This window comes from Melanotaenia boesemani, chromosome 14 (assembly GCF_017639745.1).
Source record: "Melanotaenia boesemani isolate fMelBoe1 chromosome 14, fMelBoe1.pri, whole genome shotgun sequence".
NCBI classification, from domain to species: domain Eukaryota; kingdom Metazoa; phylum Chordata; class Actinopteri; order Atheriniformes; family Melanotaeniidae; genus Melanotaenia; species Melanotaenia boesemani.
The window spans coordinates 7,140,162-7,155,452 of NC_055695.1; the positions used below are offsets into that span (position 1 = coordinate 7,140,162).

At 36.0% G+C, this 15,291-nt stretch overlaps 3 protein-coding genes and 1 long non-coding RNA gene across 13 annotated transcripts in view; 3 read left to right on the forward strand and 1 right to left on the reverse strand.

Moving 5' to 3' along the window:
• The window catches only part of LOC121652535 (complement factor H-like), a 126,910-nt gene that overhangs the window by 82,496 nt on the left and 29,123 nt on the right, over positions 1–15,291 (forward strand). Inside the window, exons 3-6 of the mRNA XM_042005333.1 lie at positions 13,366–13,551; positions 13,686–13,877; positions 14,020–14,199; positions 14,499–14,666. Coding sequence (XP_041861267.1) covers positions 13,366–13,551; positions 13,686–13,877; positions 14,020–14,199; positions 14,499–14,666 — 726 coding nt within the window. The remainder of the gene's footprint in view (positions 1–13,365; positions 13,552–13,685; positions 13,878–14,019; positions 14,200–14,498; positions 14,667–15,291) is intronic.
• LOC121652536 (coagulation factor XIII B chain-like) overlaps positions 1–15,291 on the reverse strand; it is a 94,138-nt gene that overhangs the window by 33,111 nt on the left and 45,736 nt on the right. The window lies entirely within an intron of this gene.
• LOC121652540 (E-selectin-like) lies at positions 630–5,032 on the forward strand. Its single transcript, XM_042005349.1, has 4 exons — positions 630–726; positions 1,883–2,071; positions 3,572–3,761; positions 4,989–5,032. Exons 1-4 carry the CDS (start codon positions 654–656, stop codon positions 5,020–5,022), a joined length of 486 nt encoding a protein of 161 aa, XP_041861283.1. The 5' UTR covers positions 630–653; the 3' UTR covers positions 5,023–5,032.
• LOC121652545 lies at positions 5,219–6,680 on the forward strand. Its single transcript, XR_006012626.1, has 2 exons — positions 5,219–5,372; positions 6,382–6,680. It is a non-coding gene; the product is annotated as an uncharacterized LOC121652545 (long non-coding RNA).

Consider the following 15,291-nt stretch of genomic DNA (forward strand, 5'->3'; position numbering starts at 1 on the left):
GGACAACTTCAAGAGGACTGTGTAATCGTAAAGACAGTGTCACAGATGTAATGTATTATTGCAAGTGATAGGTAGTAACAGTGGATGTTTTTCAATTGTAACAATACTCAGACTCCACTGACATAAAGGGTTTTCTCCTTCTTCAAATCAATTGTCCCATAACCATTTCTTACTCGTATCTGGCCATGAGTAACATTAAAACTTTTACTATTTAAGTTATTTTTTGCTATTTTATTTAAGGATCATATTGTGTGTGCTGTTTTTGTTTAACCGTGGTTTTTATTTGGTGATTTATTGGAAAGTCCTGTTTGTTGATTGTGAATGGGGTTTTTATAATTTGCTGTTATAATTTTTTTTGTTTGCGGGAGCTGTCTGTAAATAAAAGTTTCCCATTAGGAACAACAGTCGAGCTTTAAACCGTATTTGAATTCCAATCTTGCATAAACATGTCAAGGACACAAGTCTGGTGCAGCAATTGTGTGTGCAAATATGCGTGTGTGTGGTTTTTGTTTTTTTTGGGGGGGGGGGCGTGTCCATTTCTCTTGCTAAAAATTTAAGAGATAGGATTTTGTGTAACTCAGGACGTGGAGAAAGTAACTTGACAGATTGTATCCCAGGAAGTTTTTTTAAACATTCAGAAATCTGGAATTTTCATGATGAAACTACGTCTCCGTCTTTGGCTTTTTGTCATGTGGCTGAATGTGAAGACGTCTTTACAACAAAATGGTATGGAAGTCACACGTTGCATAGTTGTTTACATTGCTGTGAGAAAACATGTAAAATATTGACTTTAAAATTATTTATTTTAAATTCTGGGTTTATTCAATTATTGAAACATTGTTAATTATTATATGTATAAACCAATTGTATATATGTTTATTACAGTCATTTCCTATGTTTGCAGTAAATGTAATTTTACAGCTGAACTGAGTTTCACTGCGAAAAATCTTAATACATTAAGAAAAATGAACTGAAACAAAATATTATGTTTAACAAACAAATCCACCAAATCAACACAAGTAAAACTAATATGCTTGCATTAAGTCATCTTTTTTTTTTTCTTTAGATCCCTAATTTTTATGTGAATTTGAATCCATCCAGGGAAATCAAAAGTCCGGAATAAGATCCATTCAAGCCGTTAAACACATGAGGCTACATCCCCTGAACTCCCGCTGGTAGTCTAGTCAGCGCCGTGAAGCTTCGTCGGTCTTGTTGGAGAGGGAAACGAACGTTTCCCATAATCACAGAAGGGTAAATATGGCCTGTACACCTCCGTTTCCTCTCCTGGAGCTTTCTTCCTGCTCTACAGCCTCTTCTTTTCCCTCCGTATCTCCGTGGAATCTCCGGGAAGAGCAGTGCCACACAGAGCCAACAGCTGTTCCCTGGTGTAAACAATGGAGCTGTTGCTGGAACCAAAGGTTGTCCCCCACCGAAGTTTGGAAAGAAACAGATGGCCAAAGAAGCAGAAGTCCAAATAAAAAAGTAATAAAAGTAGGCTTTCCCATGTGCAGAATTGCACCTGGTACTGACTACTGTAAAGAAAAATAGAAAACCATGTATAAAAAACAATAGAAAACGCAAAAAAAAAAAAGAAAAGAGGAGGCAGGAGCTGCCGTAACAAGCAGCTGCTCGCACAGCGCCATTTATAACTACATGTTAACTTATTATATGTATAAACCAATTGTATATATGTTTATTACAGTCATTTCTTATGTTTGCAGTAAATGTCATTTTACAGCTGAACTGAGTTTTACTGCGAAAAATCTTAATACGTTAAGAAAATGAACTGAACAAAATATTATTTTTACCAAACAAATCCACCAAATAAACACAAGTACAGCTAATATTGCTTTGCATTAAGTCATCTTTTTTTTTTCTTTAGATCCCACATGTGAATTTGGCATTATACACAGTAATCTCTTTGTGGCTGGTTTACCACCTCAGAATCAGCCCATCACAGCTGGACATAACTTACGTTTTCTCTGCAGTGATAAGTACAAACTGAAAGGCTCAAAGGAAATCGAGTGTTTGCAAACTGGACAGTGGAATTCCCCATTCCCAACCTGCTCTGGTATGTTCAACAATGATAGGGGCTAAGTTCATCTAACCTCCTTTCTTTTTCAGACTGCCTCTACATTTAGATTTTACATGAATTTTATTAACAAAAGAAAGTCTGTCTCTACACAACTGTGTTATCAGTGAGTGTTTTATCTCTCCATACTTGGTGGTCTATGAGTGGTAGAAGTTATTACTGCTTAAAACTGTTTCCACTCTTGCTCTACTCATAGCCTTTTAAATAATATTTTATCATCCAATTTAACTTTGCAAGATTAGAGGAATGCAGAAAGACAAAAATATTAGTTTGCAAAATGCTTTTTATTTCTCGCAGAAGTAGCAACCTTGGGTTGCATGGAGCTGTGCAGCATTTTCACTTCACAGCAGGAAGGTTCCTGGTTAAAATTCTCAGCTGGTTGCCTTGCTAAAGAGAGTTTAACCCTTTCTCTCTGTGCATGCATACGTTCTCTCAGGGTTCTGTGGCTTCTTCACACAATTCAAACACATGCATGTTCAGTTAATTGGTGACTCTAAATTTACCCCAAGAGTGATTTGTGAGTGGGTTGTCTGTGTCAGTGTGGGGCCCTGTGATGAACTGGTCACATGTCCAGGGTGCACGTTGCCTCTATACTCTCTACAGTTATACGCTGCCTGATAGCTGCTTGGGAATAGACTCCAGCCCCCTCTGCAACTATGAATTGGATCAAGCAGGTACATGAGATGGAGGGATATTTTAAACAGATGTCCTTTTCTTGTTAAGAGAAAATATTTCAAATCTCAAGACATCACTTGGCATAGATTATTGAGTTTTCATTAACAAATCAACAGAAAAATGGTACTGATTTGCACTATGTAATAAGTCAAAGTCTAACATTAAAGAAATGTTTAAAAATGTGAGTTTTATTTCATCCAAAGTGTGCTGAAGTCTTATAAAGAAGATATTTATGTATTTCTTTTTATTATATAATGAAAAAAATAATATTAATCTGTCCTTTAATAAACAATTATTGTAATGATATTTACGAATATGTGTGATATTGAAGGAGATAAAAAAAATAGAGATTGGTTCTTCCAGTGTTTGAATATGCTGATGTGCTGGCTGCTCTACAATTTTAAAAACCAATGTGAATTTTTAAATGATGTTTATGACAATAAAAAAAAGAAAAAATAAGTTGATAAAAGAATGAAAAAATATACAATGTAAACAGAGATATTCATTTGAATACCTGTGTGTGAAACTCAGTATAATTCTAGTCATGTCATTTATTAGCTGTCAAATAAGTGGAGTCTGAATCTACAATCCCAGTTAAAAGATAAATAAATTGATGCTCAACAACAACACTGGAGAATCAAAGACTGGAAACTCACAAACCAACGACTGAAGCTGCTGATTGCATTTTTATAATGAGTATCTAAACACACAAAGCTATTTTTAACCTTTAAGAAAAAGAAAAATCTGTTTGATCTGTTTTTATTTATTTTGTTTTTTTTTTTTTTTTTGTTTTTTTTTTTAAAGATCCCACTTGTGAAGTTGGCGTGATGGACCCTCGTCTCTTTGTTTCTGGTTTGCCACTGCTGAATCAACCAATCCAACCTGGACATAAATTACGCTTCCAGTGCAATGAGGAGAGCGAGCTGAGAGGCTCGAGAGAAATCGAGTGCTTGCGAACCTGGACAGTGGAATTCCCCCGTCCCAACCTGCTCTGGTATGTTGACCTAAACTGGAGGATTACATTGATTCAACATGATTTAGAGTGCCTTTCCATCAAACTTTTAGATCAACTTCATACACAGAAAAATTCAAGCTCTACATAATCCATAACTTTGTTACCAGTTTGAGTGTACCCTCTCCATACTTGGTCTCTTCATTGTAGCGGGAAGATTACTGGTTAAAATAATTTCCACCTTTACTTTGCTCATAGCTGCTAACTATCTTCACACCCAGTTCAGCTGTGCACTAATAGAGAAGAGGAACCATGGTAACGTTGCAAAATGCTGTTATTTCTCCCCAGAAGAATGTAAGATATTTCAAGAAAAGGGCAACAAGACTTTATTTTGCACTTTTAGATCAATCTCATAATCAACATGTTCTTAAAAGTGAGTCATAACAATTCTCGTGAGTTGTAAGGATCACATGAGTGAAGCTGAGAATGGTTTTGGAGATGTCTGGTGAGGGATGTAAAAGTTCCAATGTAGTCTGCTGAAAAGTAATGCCTGAGGGACCCGCTTTCAGTTCAGTAACACCTGGCTAGTCTACATTTAGAGCGTATTCATGCTAGGGTTGTTTGGTCCCACGTGAAATGAGCCCTGAGCCGTTGACAGTGTGAAAGCAAACAGACCAACCAGTAATGGAAGAGATGCAAGAACGCATCGTAGCGCAATATGTTGGATATCTCGCTACCTCTATACTGCTCATACTTAACATATTCTGGTGAAAACTGTATTAGTTTTGGACACAAAAGTACAAACAGCAACACTAAGACTCATAAGTTTATTGTGCTCCATTGTTTTAGTTTCTAGCCAAATTTCTTCTTCTTCCTTCAAGTAATTAATTTTCACTTGTCTGCTTGGATTTTATGAAATTGCAGAAAAACAAATAATTGTTTGAAAGACCAGAAATGTGCGCACTTCTGATGGATAAAAAAGAAGAAAAAAATCTGTAATGAACAGTTTGTTTATTTGTTTGTTTGTTTGTTTTGTAAATTCATTCTCAAGCAGCATTCATTCAGTCTTTTTTCCTTCCTGTTGTTGGTGTTTTATTCAAACATGCCTGTAACAGAGACAGAGAGAGCCGACATCTCGTTTTGAAAACAAAGTGTCGAGTGAAACTGGGGACTGACGTCTAAGATTTAGACTCTGGGTGGAAATGTGATAATTGGGACAACATAACATGTTAAGCTTTATTTTCCCTCCGATTACCCACATTTTTGTAGGTACTTCAAGTTGTTCGGGACCACCGGTCCTTGAATATGGAGAAAGCAGAAGTCATTTTTCACATAACGAGAGAGTTGTATACACATTTAAGATCTCAAACTGTAGACAGTTAAAAAAAAATACATGATAATGTGATCAGTGGAACACAGTTACATCTTAAGTTGGATTTTCTTGTATCTTCTGTGTCATTCTCCTCATTTTAAAGGTTTACAAGGTTGTTCAGATCCGCCATTCGTTGATAATGGAGACTACTTGGCAAGCAAAACTCAGTTTGCACATAACGCGAGAGTTTGAATACAGATGTCAGCAATACTACACAATGGAGGGTGAACCATACAAAACATGCAAGAATGGTAACTGGACTGGAGAGATGAGATGTCTCAGTAAGTTGCAGTAAAAACATGTCTAATATTTCATTCTGGGAGAATTCTATGTTGGTAGAAATAATCTTTGTTCTCAATGCTCCATTTTACTTCTGTTTCAGAAAAAAATATATTAGGAGTAAAAAAACAACTCCATATTTATCATCATATTATCTTTTAAATACACAGCTTATAAAGAGGATCATATTTGATGACACAGAACAGTAGAACTTGTACTTTATAAATGTTTTAGAAATGTTGCTAAAATATTGAAGATCACTGAAGACAATAAAATCAATGATTGCCAAATTATACACGATATAAGAAAATATTGCATAATGATCCTGCTTTTAATCACATTACAATTTTATGCAAAAAGTAAATCAATTCTAATTGAAATTTGGAAAATCATAGCACTTACTAATTTAGTAGGACATTTTACAACTAATCAGGTTTATTAGGAACGGATCAATAACATGTTCAGACATGAAAAGAACATCCCAAGGAGGCTGAGTCTTTAAGTAAAGATGGGGTGTGTTATTCTGTGAAAGACTGCCCACATGGTTAAACATTTAAGAAAACTGTCAGAAGACTGCAATAATTTTCAGGTTTAAAATTCTGGATGGTCATCATACAGTTCTGTATTTACCTGTTAAGACCCTAAAACCCCTAAAGTGGCGAACATTGGCCTTGTTAGCAAACGAAGGAGAATCCAAAGTAGATGCCACAGTAAATCTTATATGTGGTCTAAGAAAATTCTTCTTCCATCTAAACAGGATTAATGTGTGAGACAAACGGTTTATACAAAGCAGTAATCTATTTCTCACTTACAATATCTACATCGAGCTCTAAAGGTTTAAAATTTGAATAGAATATGTTAATATTACTGTATATAACATGTAATATGTAGTTAAGAACAATTTGTTTCATTTTCACAAAAGTTCATGTACATTATTATTTCTGCCATTTATTCTGATTTTTGTCATATTTCTTACTGACAAAAACACTCCTTGTTTTTATTCTCTTGCAGAACCCTGCACTGTCAGTCAATATGACTTGAATGACAATAACATTGATTTCAGAAGAGGAGAATTAAATAAACTATATTCACTACATGGTGATCACATGACATTCAAATGTAAATATGGATTTGAACGTGTCGGTGATGTACTAATGCGTCAGAGGTGTAATGATGGTGAGATGACCCTGCCCATCTGCCAGAGACGTCAGTGACTTCATCTTAATTAAAATGTGCAGCAAAACCAACAGCAAAGCATAATCTGATTCACTGCTGTGTGTGGTCATTCTAATAAAATCATATGTGCTGAATTTTTTATCTCAACATGATTAATGAATAAAATTTCATTACACAGCATATGTTACTTGATCAAAATAAAAATGTACACAGTGATGTTTTTGTCTCTCCTTTATCACATTAGTCCTGTTCTTTTTTTTTTAGCAAATACATACATACATTTTTTTATGTCTGTGAATTATGATGTTTTTCCGTGTTATTGACGGTGTCTGATGTAATGATCCCAATTTTGTTTTCTTCTTAAACAATGTAGTAGTAGTACTAAGTAAATAATGTATTAGTAGTTGTCTCATTTATCTAATTTTCATGATATGGTATCCATAAACTAGCTTAAACTACATTATTACACCTCTGACTATAAATATATTTTCAATAAACCACTCAACAAATAGGCAGTGGGTATTTTATTGTGAACAAACAAGCACTGACGTGCAAAAAACAATAACTTAAAGTGGCCTGTTTTTGTCCCTTAAGCAATCCCTTCACTGTCTGAAGGAGCTTTGCTTTGGGGACATGGGCCTGGCTCTGTCAACAACAACAACAGCAACTTAAGTTGTGTTATAAATAAAGTTTGCCTATATTTTGTTATTGATTATATAACTGAAATAGCTAATGGGCTGATTAATGTCAGTGGTACAGGCAGTTCACTAATAAACCAAAACAGAGATAGATCTAATCGCTCACACACCCTCAAAGGCATCACTGGACGGCTGGAGATGAAGGTCTGCTGCTGGGTCCGCCTCAGACAGAAGCGGTCACTGCTGATTCTAGAGCTGCAGAGCATAAAAGGTTTATTGCTCCATTATATATTGCTTTTGTGAACATTAAATGTTGTTTCATGGAAACTAAAGAAGAACTAAAGTAGTCTTGGAAAACACTAAATCTAAATGGGCTTTGCAGTACCATAGCTCTAGGCAGACACTTTTCACTTCGTATGTGTCATGTTTCACGGTCTTATTTCTTGTGTTTTGTCTGTCTTGGTTTGGCATATTTTGATGTTGGGTTATAATTCTGGTTTTGCCATGTTTAGTTTCTGTTACAATTTGGTTTTGGTGTTGGTTTAAGTCCCGTCCATGATCATAGTTTAGGTTCTTTTTGTCATTTTTAGTTTAGTTTTCATGTTTGTCCTCATGTACTCTGTTTGCTGTCATAGTTATTATCTTATGTTCTTATGTTTGATTTTGTCTTTTGGTTTTTGTCACGTTTTTGAATCTCGGTCTGAGTTCAGTCATGATCAGTTTTTGTCATGTTTAGTTTAGTTTGTACTTTTCCCTCATGTGCTTTGTGTTTTCTGCTCCTGGCTCATTAGAGCACCTGGTCTGATTTCTCACTCACTTCACCTTTTCCTCATTACTCCCTCTGTGTATATATGCCCCTTGGTTTCAGTTGTCTTTGTCAGGTCCTTTTGTTTACCCATGTCGTGTCTTGGGTCCTGTTTTGAGGTCCGGAATAAATCTTGGTCAACAGCATGGTTCTACCTCCTGCCTTTACTGTCTGCATTCGGGTCCTCACTTCCGCTGCATCGTGACAGTATGTGGAGGTCAAGCTCTGTAAAATTACCCCCTGCATAAGACCTGTTGTCAAGAGCAGTTTGGTTTTAGTAAACACTCATGTAGTTGGGGAAAAATAATTGAGTGATGTCACCCTTGTGAGGCAAGAAGTGTTTGGTGTCTTTTATTTTATATTGTTGTAAAAACAACCAAAAATATTTGAACATTTAACTTCTTTATTTTATTTTTTATTTTTTTCATTCAGGCTATTCAAATGTCCCACCAATAACTAAATTTTACAAGACTAGATTTGAACACATAATAATAACGTAATTGACCTTTACCTAATGCTCATAATTACTGAGCAGAACTTTAATGCGTCATAATACAATTCATATATTATGTAACTGAGTGAATTCTTATGCTGTACTGAAGCACTGACATTAGTTAGTTCAATTTAACAGTGGACATTTGGATTCAGCATCTCTTTCTCCAGTTTCCAGTTCTCACCAGACCCACGCCATTAAATCATCCATCTTCTTGTTCCAGTCATGCTGACCGAGAGACAGCGTGTGAAACACAGTCCACTGTAGTTGGCCTCCAAATTAGTGATGCTCAGTTAGCTACAGTAGGAATCGTTGCTCTCCAATGAACTGGCGACTTGTCTAGATAGTATCCTACCTCTGACCCGATGACACCTAAAGGCAGATTTAAACTCGCATGGTGTCTGTGTGCGGTTGGTTACGGTTCCATCCTCCGTAACCCATCTAAAGGTGGGTTTATGCTTGCACGGTGTTTGCATGCGGTCGGCCACTGTGTAGCTGACGCTGGTGAGTTTGCTTTCGCACTCCAGCGTAGAGGGTACGTGTCGTTTGGGTGTTGTGTTGCAGTTTCTCCTCCTAAACTGGAGGTGGCAGCAGGGGTGGTATCGGCCGGTAAATTCACCAGGTTGGAATTCTTTTGATAGTTTACTTCAGTTCGATAGGTATTTTCTGTTTTAAAACAACAATGGAGTCCAGTATGTTTCAGTGTCTTTATTAGCTTGTGGAAGAAAACAAAGAAATAAATCGATCAGCCTCTCATCCACTTGAGCCACTGTTTTTGTTTTGTTTTGTTTTGTTTTGTTTTGTTTTGTTTTGTTTTGTTTTGTTTTATTTGTTTTTTTAAATGGTGGTTACCACACAAATGCAGTGAGAAGATCCAGACATCCATCAACACGTGATCTCAAACTGATCAATCACAAGGTAGTACTCCCACATCTATGTAGCAGGGGTGCACGTCAGGTCATCAAGCCTCTGCGGACATGCGCAGTGCCTACAGCGGTTACGCAGATGCCACACGACCATAAATAATAATGAATGAATGACCAAGAAATAGTTTCAGCCCTCTATGGTTTTACTCTCACCATTTTTGGAGAAGAAATGCCTAATATTCTGGGCCCCTGCTCTGCTGCTCCTCCTGGCCTCCCTCTCAAGTCTTTTCTGGTTTCCAGATTTGTGTTTTTTGGGAGGCATCATCTGTCATAGTGAAAACACGACTAAGCCATTTGAGCAGGGCTGGCCCTGGGCATAGGCGACTTAGGTGGTCGCCTAAGGTACCATCTGTTAGCAGGGGCGCCGAATTGCTGTCAAAAAAAAGTTTTTTTTTACGCTCATTTGATTTCCATTCAATTCTCTCGTAAATAATAACTAGACCAACTAAATTATAAAAATGAAAAGAAGCTAATATATTCTGTGATGATGACGACCTCCTCGTCCCACCTGCTGCTTCTACTGCTGCGGGCTGGCAGGTGAGAGAGTGGAGGGAGGGGAGCGGTGCATCCAGGTTCGTAATGATAATACTGATAGAACACACCTTGTTGTGTGTTGCCAACAAGAAAATCATTTAAAAAGTTTATAATGAAAAGCCAATCCAAGCTGTGAGGTTCTGCTTACAGAAAACGTAGGAAGGAGGAGGAAGAAGAAGCCCAAAGTAGAGGTATGCCTGAGTTACTGAACATTAAGGCAGCGTGTGTTAACTCTTTATTTTGACAGTGGGCTAACGCTAGCTAACACAAATATTATGCAAAAAAAAACACAAAAAACAAAACAAAACAAAAAAAAAACATGCATGTCATAATGTCAAAATGATATAAAATAAAGGTTTGATACTACATAAAATGTTCTAATTGTATTCGCAATGCAGTATTTATTGCAACTTTGTTTATTGTAAGGGTAGGCTACTGCTATCTAATGTTACTACTATAAAATTTAAAGTAATGTGTTAAATTTGTTTTTGTTCAGATGAGCTGAGAAAACTTTTGCAGCCACAGCAGGCACCTGTAGAAACTTCTAGAGAGGAGGCCTCAGCCTTATTGTCTTCACCAGATGTTCTCAGAGAGGAATGTAGGTTACTTCAACAAAGAATAATGACTGCAGTACTATTACGTTTTATAAAGTTTTTTATCTAACAATTATTAAATAATATTTGGATCTGTAGCAAGCAGATCTAAATGAAGAACACTGACTGCACGATGCAGAAATGTCATTAAGATGGCACGAGGGAATTATTTTAATAACTAAACAACTTTGTGTTACAACTTACATGTGAAACATGCTTCAAAAATAAAATCTGATAGCTTAATTGATTTTTTGTTTTACACAGTGGCATTATTTTGTTTTGTTTATCATTATTGTAGCCGTTTTTATAGTTTGTGTGTATTTTGATTACACCGTTTTACATTGTTTTAGGATTAGCACTTGGGCCTTTTTTTGTCCTGGACTTTTGCACTAAACTTTATTTATTTTTACCTAAATGTTATTTATTTTGTGCTATTTAGCATTTTTGTAGTGGTTTGTTTAGAGTGTTTCAGTGTGACTTTATTTTGTTTGTTAATAAGGAAACAAGAATTTGTACATTAGTTACAATATGTGTGCGACTGAGTCATGTAGCTTCAGTTTAGGTAAGCATTTTGCCGCGTAGGCTGGGGAGCAAAACTCCTGTTTTGCCAAGGACACCTGCCGGCCTAGAGCCGGCGCCGGTCAGAGGTAATTTTTCACTGCCAAAGCTAAATACAAACTATGTTAAAAAATAAATTAAAAATAACGGGGATCTACAAAGGTATGTTAGTATGGAACTCACTTCCCAAATATGTAAACATCACAGGATTTAACATAACAATAAACATCTTTTAAAAGGATACATATTACATTTAGTTAATCTTTATTACATAAATAATATAAATAAATATTTTATAAAAACTGGTCCTTGGCTAAAGTTGGAACTATACATTGAATTTGTTGATGCTGTGTTAAAGAATGTATGAATATGCATTGTTTTGATTTAAAGTTGAGTGTATCACAGGATTACCTTAATTTTTATTTTCTTTTTCTATGGTATATCTTTATGTTAGCTTATAATTGTTGAAAATGTTCTACATTTCATGTGTCGGACCCCAGAAAGAATAGCTCCAGTTTTGTTGCAGCTAATAAGGATCTAAATAAAACAATAAACAATACTCAAGTATAACTTTTGTTCACAAGAAGCAGTTCCAACTGCAAGAAGAATTGAGAACTGAGGAAAATCCTGCATTGCTCAACAGCAACAGCAACCATTTTTTTCATTTACTTTTAAAATTACAACTGGTTGCTGCCTTTGTCTTTGCTTATTTACTTTAAATGAGATCCTCGGCTGACTTTCTGTCATGCAGTTTGTTTTATTTGTTAAATTGATTTCTGTGAATGATTACCAGAAAGGTACAAGATAACACAAATAAACATTTACAGGAAATCACTTGTTTTTTTCTTTTTTTTTAACTAAATGATAAAGTTAAGGGGTAGTGCACCCAAAAATGTGTTTTTTTGGGCTGTAAACACCACAGAATTACTTAATTGTGGTAAAAACCACCTATACTGTTGATAAAATTAGTATTTTGTAGGTAAAAAATGGCTCATTACGCCCTTTACAGGGTAAAACCTGTTATGTTTTCGTCACATAGAGAGGTTATCTATGTCATGAGAAAATATTAAAAACCCCACAGCCCCCTCCCTCCAGAAGCTGTTGACAGGCCAGTGTAACCTTGTTCATGTGTAGCTGAGGAGATTCTGGAGGGGAAAAGCTTTCCACCTCAAAGACCGCTCTGTGGAGTAGGTGCTTTGTGAATCTTGCTTTGCATCCTGCCAGTGAGCTGAGCTACGGTCTGTCAATCATTTTGCCTGTGCATCCCGACCCGCCCACTCTCCGCTAGCTGAGGACACCTCCTACCCCAACCTTTGTTTTTTCAGGCATTTTTCAAATTCGGCAGTGAGTGTAATTATGCAAAAAGTAGGGGGTGAAGTTACACATTAATAAACATAATCAGGCATACAGTTATTTGCATTGACATGATTTAGTGTTTTTAAATATTTGTACAACTATCTATGTTATTAAGTTAATCTGCATAATACTCTGTTTATATATTGAGCTTTGGAAATGATCTGTACTATGAAGGATAATGATTTCTCTACCAGTATAAAAATGACCATTTTGAATGTTTTGTCATGCGTTCAGTTTATCATATAAGGCATAGTAAACGGTCACTTCCTCATTTTATGCTGTGAGTTTAGGATTGGAGGCTGCATTTGTGTAATTATTGATCAATCTTCTCTCTCTCTCTCTTCTCCAGTGAAACCCACGACTCCCTCTGTATAAAACAGTGTGTCATTTTCTGGTGTCCTGTTTTATTCGGTGGTTTAGAGTAATGAAGAGAAAATGCATGTGATAGCTCAAAGTTATGTCCTCTTTTTGTGGATACATGTGCTGACCTCTGGAAAATGCAAAGGTAAGTCCCAAAAACATGGTTACTAATTGTTTTGTTGTTGTTGTTTATTTAATATGCAGAAGTGCAAAAAATTGCAGTTCACCCTCATCTGCTGGGGCTGGCTCCAAAACAGAACAAATCCCCATAGACTCCCATGAGAAAAAGAACAACTACACAGCAGAAATAAACATGTTTAAAGTCTGGTACAAAAATCCGTTTGAGGATTAATAGGTTTAAGTTTACCGTCATGACAACTGTGAGGGGGGGTGAATTTTTTTCTAACTCATCCATTTGGATGTTATTTAATTTAATTCATGTTTTCAAATAGTATACACGTATTATCTGACAACATGCTAACCAGTGAATACATGTTATACCCTTTAAATGATCAAGTGTTGCAGTTATATTAATCCTTGTGTGTGATGTCAACAGCAATAAAATGTGACGCCCCGGCTAACATTGATCACGGTCGTGTGTCTGACAATCGTCAAGAGTACGAAGAAAATGAAGAGTTGAATTTTGTCTGTGATAAGGGATACACACCCAGGGACAGAAGACCTTCCAAATGCACACAATTTGGAGGACGAGCAGACTGGTCCCCCACACCTGAATGTAGAGGTAAATACAATCTGACTGATCCAATATGTTGATTGTGTAGCACTAAGCAGTGAAAACTGGGTCCTGAATATTGTGCTATAATCTGTCTTGTTACTACAAACTAACAAATTTACTTTGTTTCCCACCAAATCCAGAAATAAAGTGTGAACTAGTTCTGCCATCTGAGAGAAGTACATATAATCCTCCAAACAAAAATATGTTTTCACCTGGTGAAACTGTAGAAGTCACATGTGGGGAGACTGACTGGGTTTCAAACCCTCAAACTACCAAAGCGGTGATTACTTGTAAAGATGACGGAGAATGGACGAGCCGACCAGAGTGCAGTGGTAAAAAAATTAATGTGAAGTTTGTCCGAAATGATTATTATTATTATTATTATTATTATTATTTGTGCTTCAAGAATGTTTTATGATAATTACCAGCCTCATCTTGATTAATTTAGATTAACAAGATTTTATCTCATTTCAGAGTTTTTTTGTAATGACCCAACAAGGGAACAACAGGTGTATAACTGGTATGCCACTAGAGAACAAAAGAGATTACATGGATATGTAAGATATAGCTGTAATCCTGGCTTTGTGAAACCACGGGGCACCACTCAAGCTCAGTGCACAAGAGATGGATGGACACCAAAACCACTTTGTGCAGGTAATGGGAATTTTACATTAGTTTCCTCTAGTTGTGGTTTAATGTTTTTGTTTTTGACATATAAAATATAAAAAAATTGGGGAGAGAACTTAATTTTTTTTTCTTAATGACTGAAATATTCTTTAGATGATTTCTGTTTATTATTATTATTATTATTATTATTATTATTTTTCCTTTGGTTTACTTAAGATGCAAATCTAGACCTGTATGCAGTGAGAATGAGGAAAATTGATGGAGGGATGGAAGTAAAGCAGTAATTAGAAGTTTTTTCTTTCTTTTGCTGTTTGTTTATCCTCCAGGGACAACGTGTTATAAACACACCATTGAAAATGCAGACATTATCCAGAATGACAGGTCTTCTTACAGAAATGGTGAGAGCGTCATGTACAGATGCTTGAATGGAGATCAAGAAACTTTCTCTCTTACTTGTAAGCAAGGAAGCTGGAACGGGATTAGGACCTGTCCAGGTAGGAATGTACAACTGTTAGAGAATATCTGTGGTTATATGCACTGTTACTTTACATTAAGCATTATAGGAATTACAGTAAAGCACAACAGAAACAATAAGAAAAGGAAAATTACAAGGAAAGAAACAGAATTAAAACCATCTATGCCATTTAGGCCAGTGGTTCTCAAACTGGGGGGTATTGGGAAAATGGAAGAGATAACCTAATGTTTTCACAAGTTCTGTTCTTGGAAGCATTTTAGTCCACAATCTAGAGCGCTTGGTGGCAGCAATGCACCATTTAGTTTTTGCCAACCATCAAAAGACATCAAGCAGAAGAACCTCATGATCTTCAGGGATGATTTATTATAAGCTGAACTTAACAAACTTAACTTGCATCATATTGCACCGACTCATATTATCTCTCTGAAATGTTGCTGCTAACGGTGACATAATTTTTAACCGAGATTGCTTTGCAAAAATAAATAATCTAAAGTCCCAAGTTTAAACCATGTTTTTTGTTCCTGAATCACAAATCCAGCTCCAAAAAAGAAAACCACAATAATACTGGAATACACAACACAAAAACACAGCACAGTTATTTAACACCCATGTTTAAAGAAATCCACATGTGACCCAACTTCAAA

Coding starts and splice junctions, on each gene's coding strand:
- LOC121652540 (XM_042005349.1), top strand. CDS start 654: ATGATGAAACTACGTCTCCGTCTTTGGCTTTTTGTCATGTGGCTGAAT. Junction 727..1,882: donor GACGTCTTTACAACAAAATG/GTATGGAAGTCA, acceptor TTTTTTCTTTAG/ATCCCACATGTGAATTTGGC. Junction 3,762..4,988: donor CCCCGTCCCAACCTGCTCTG/GTATGTTGACCT, acceptor ACATTTTTGTAG/GTACTTCAAGTTGTTCGGGA.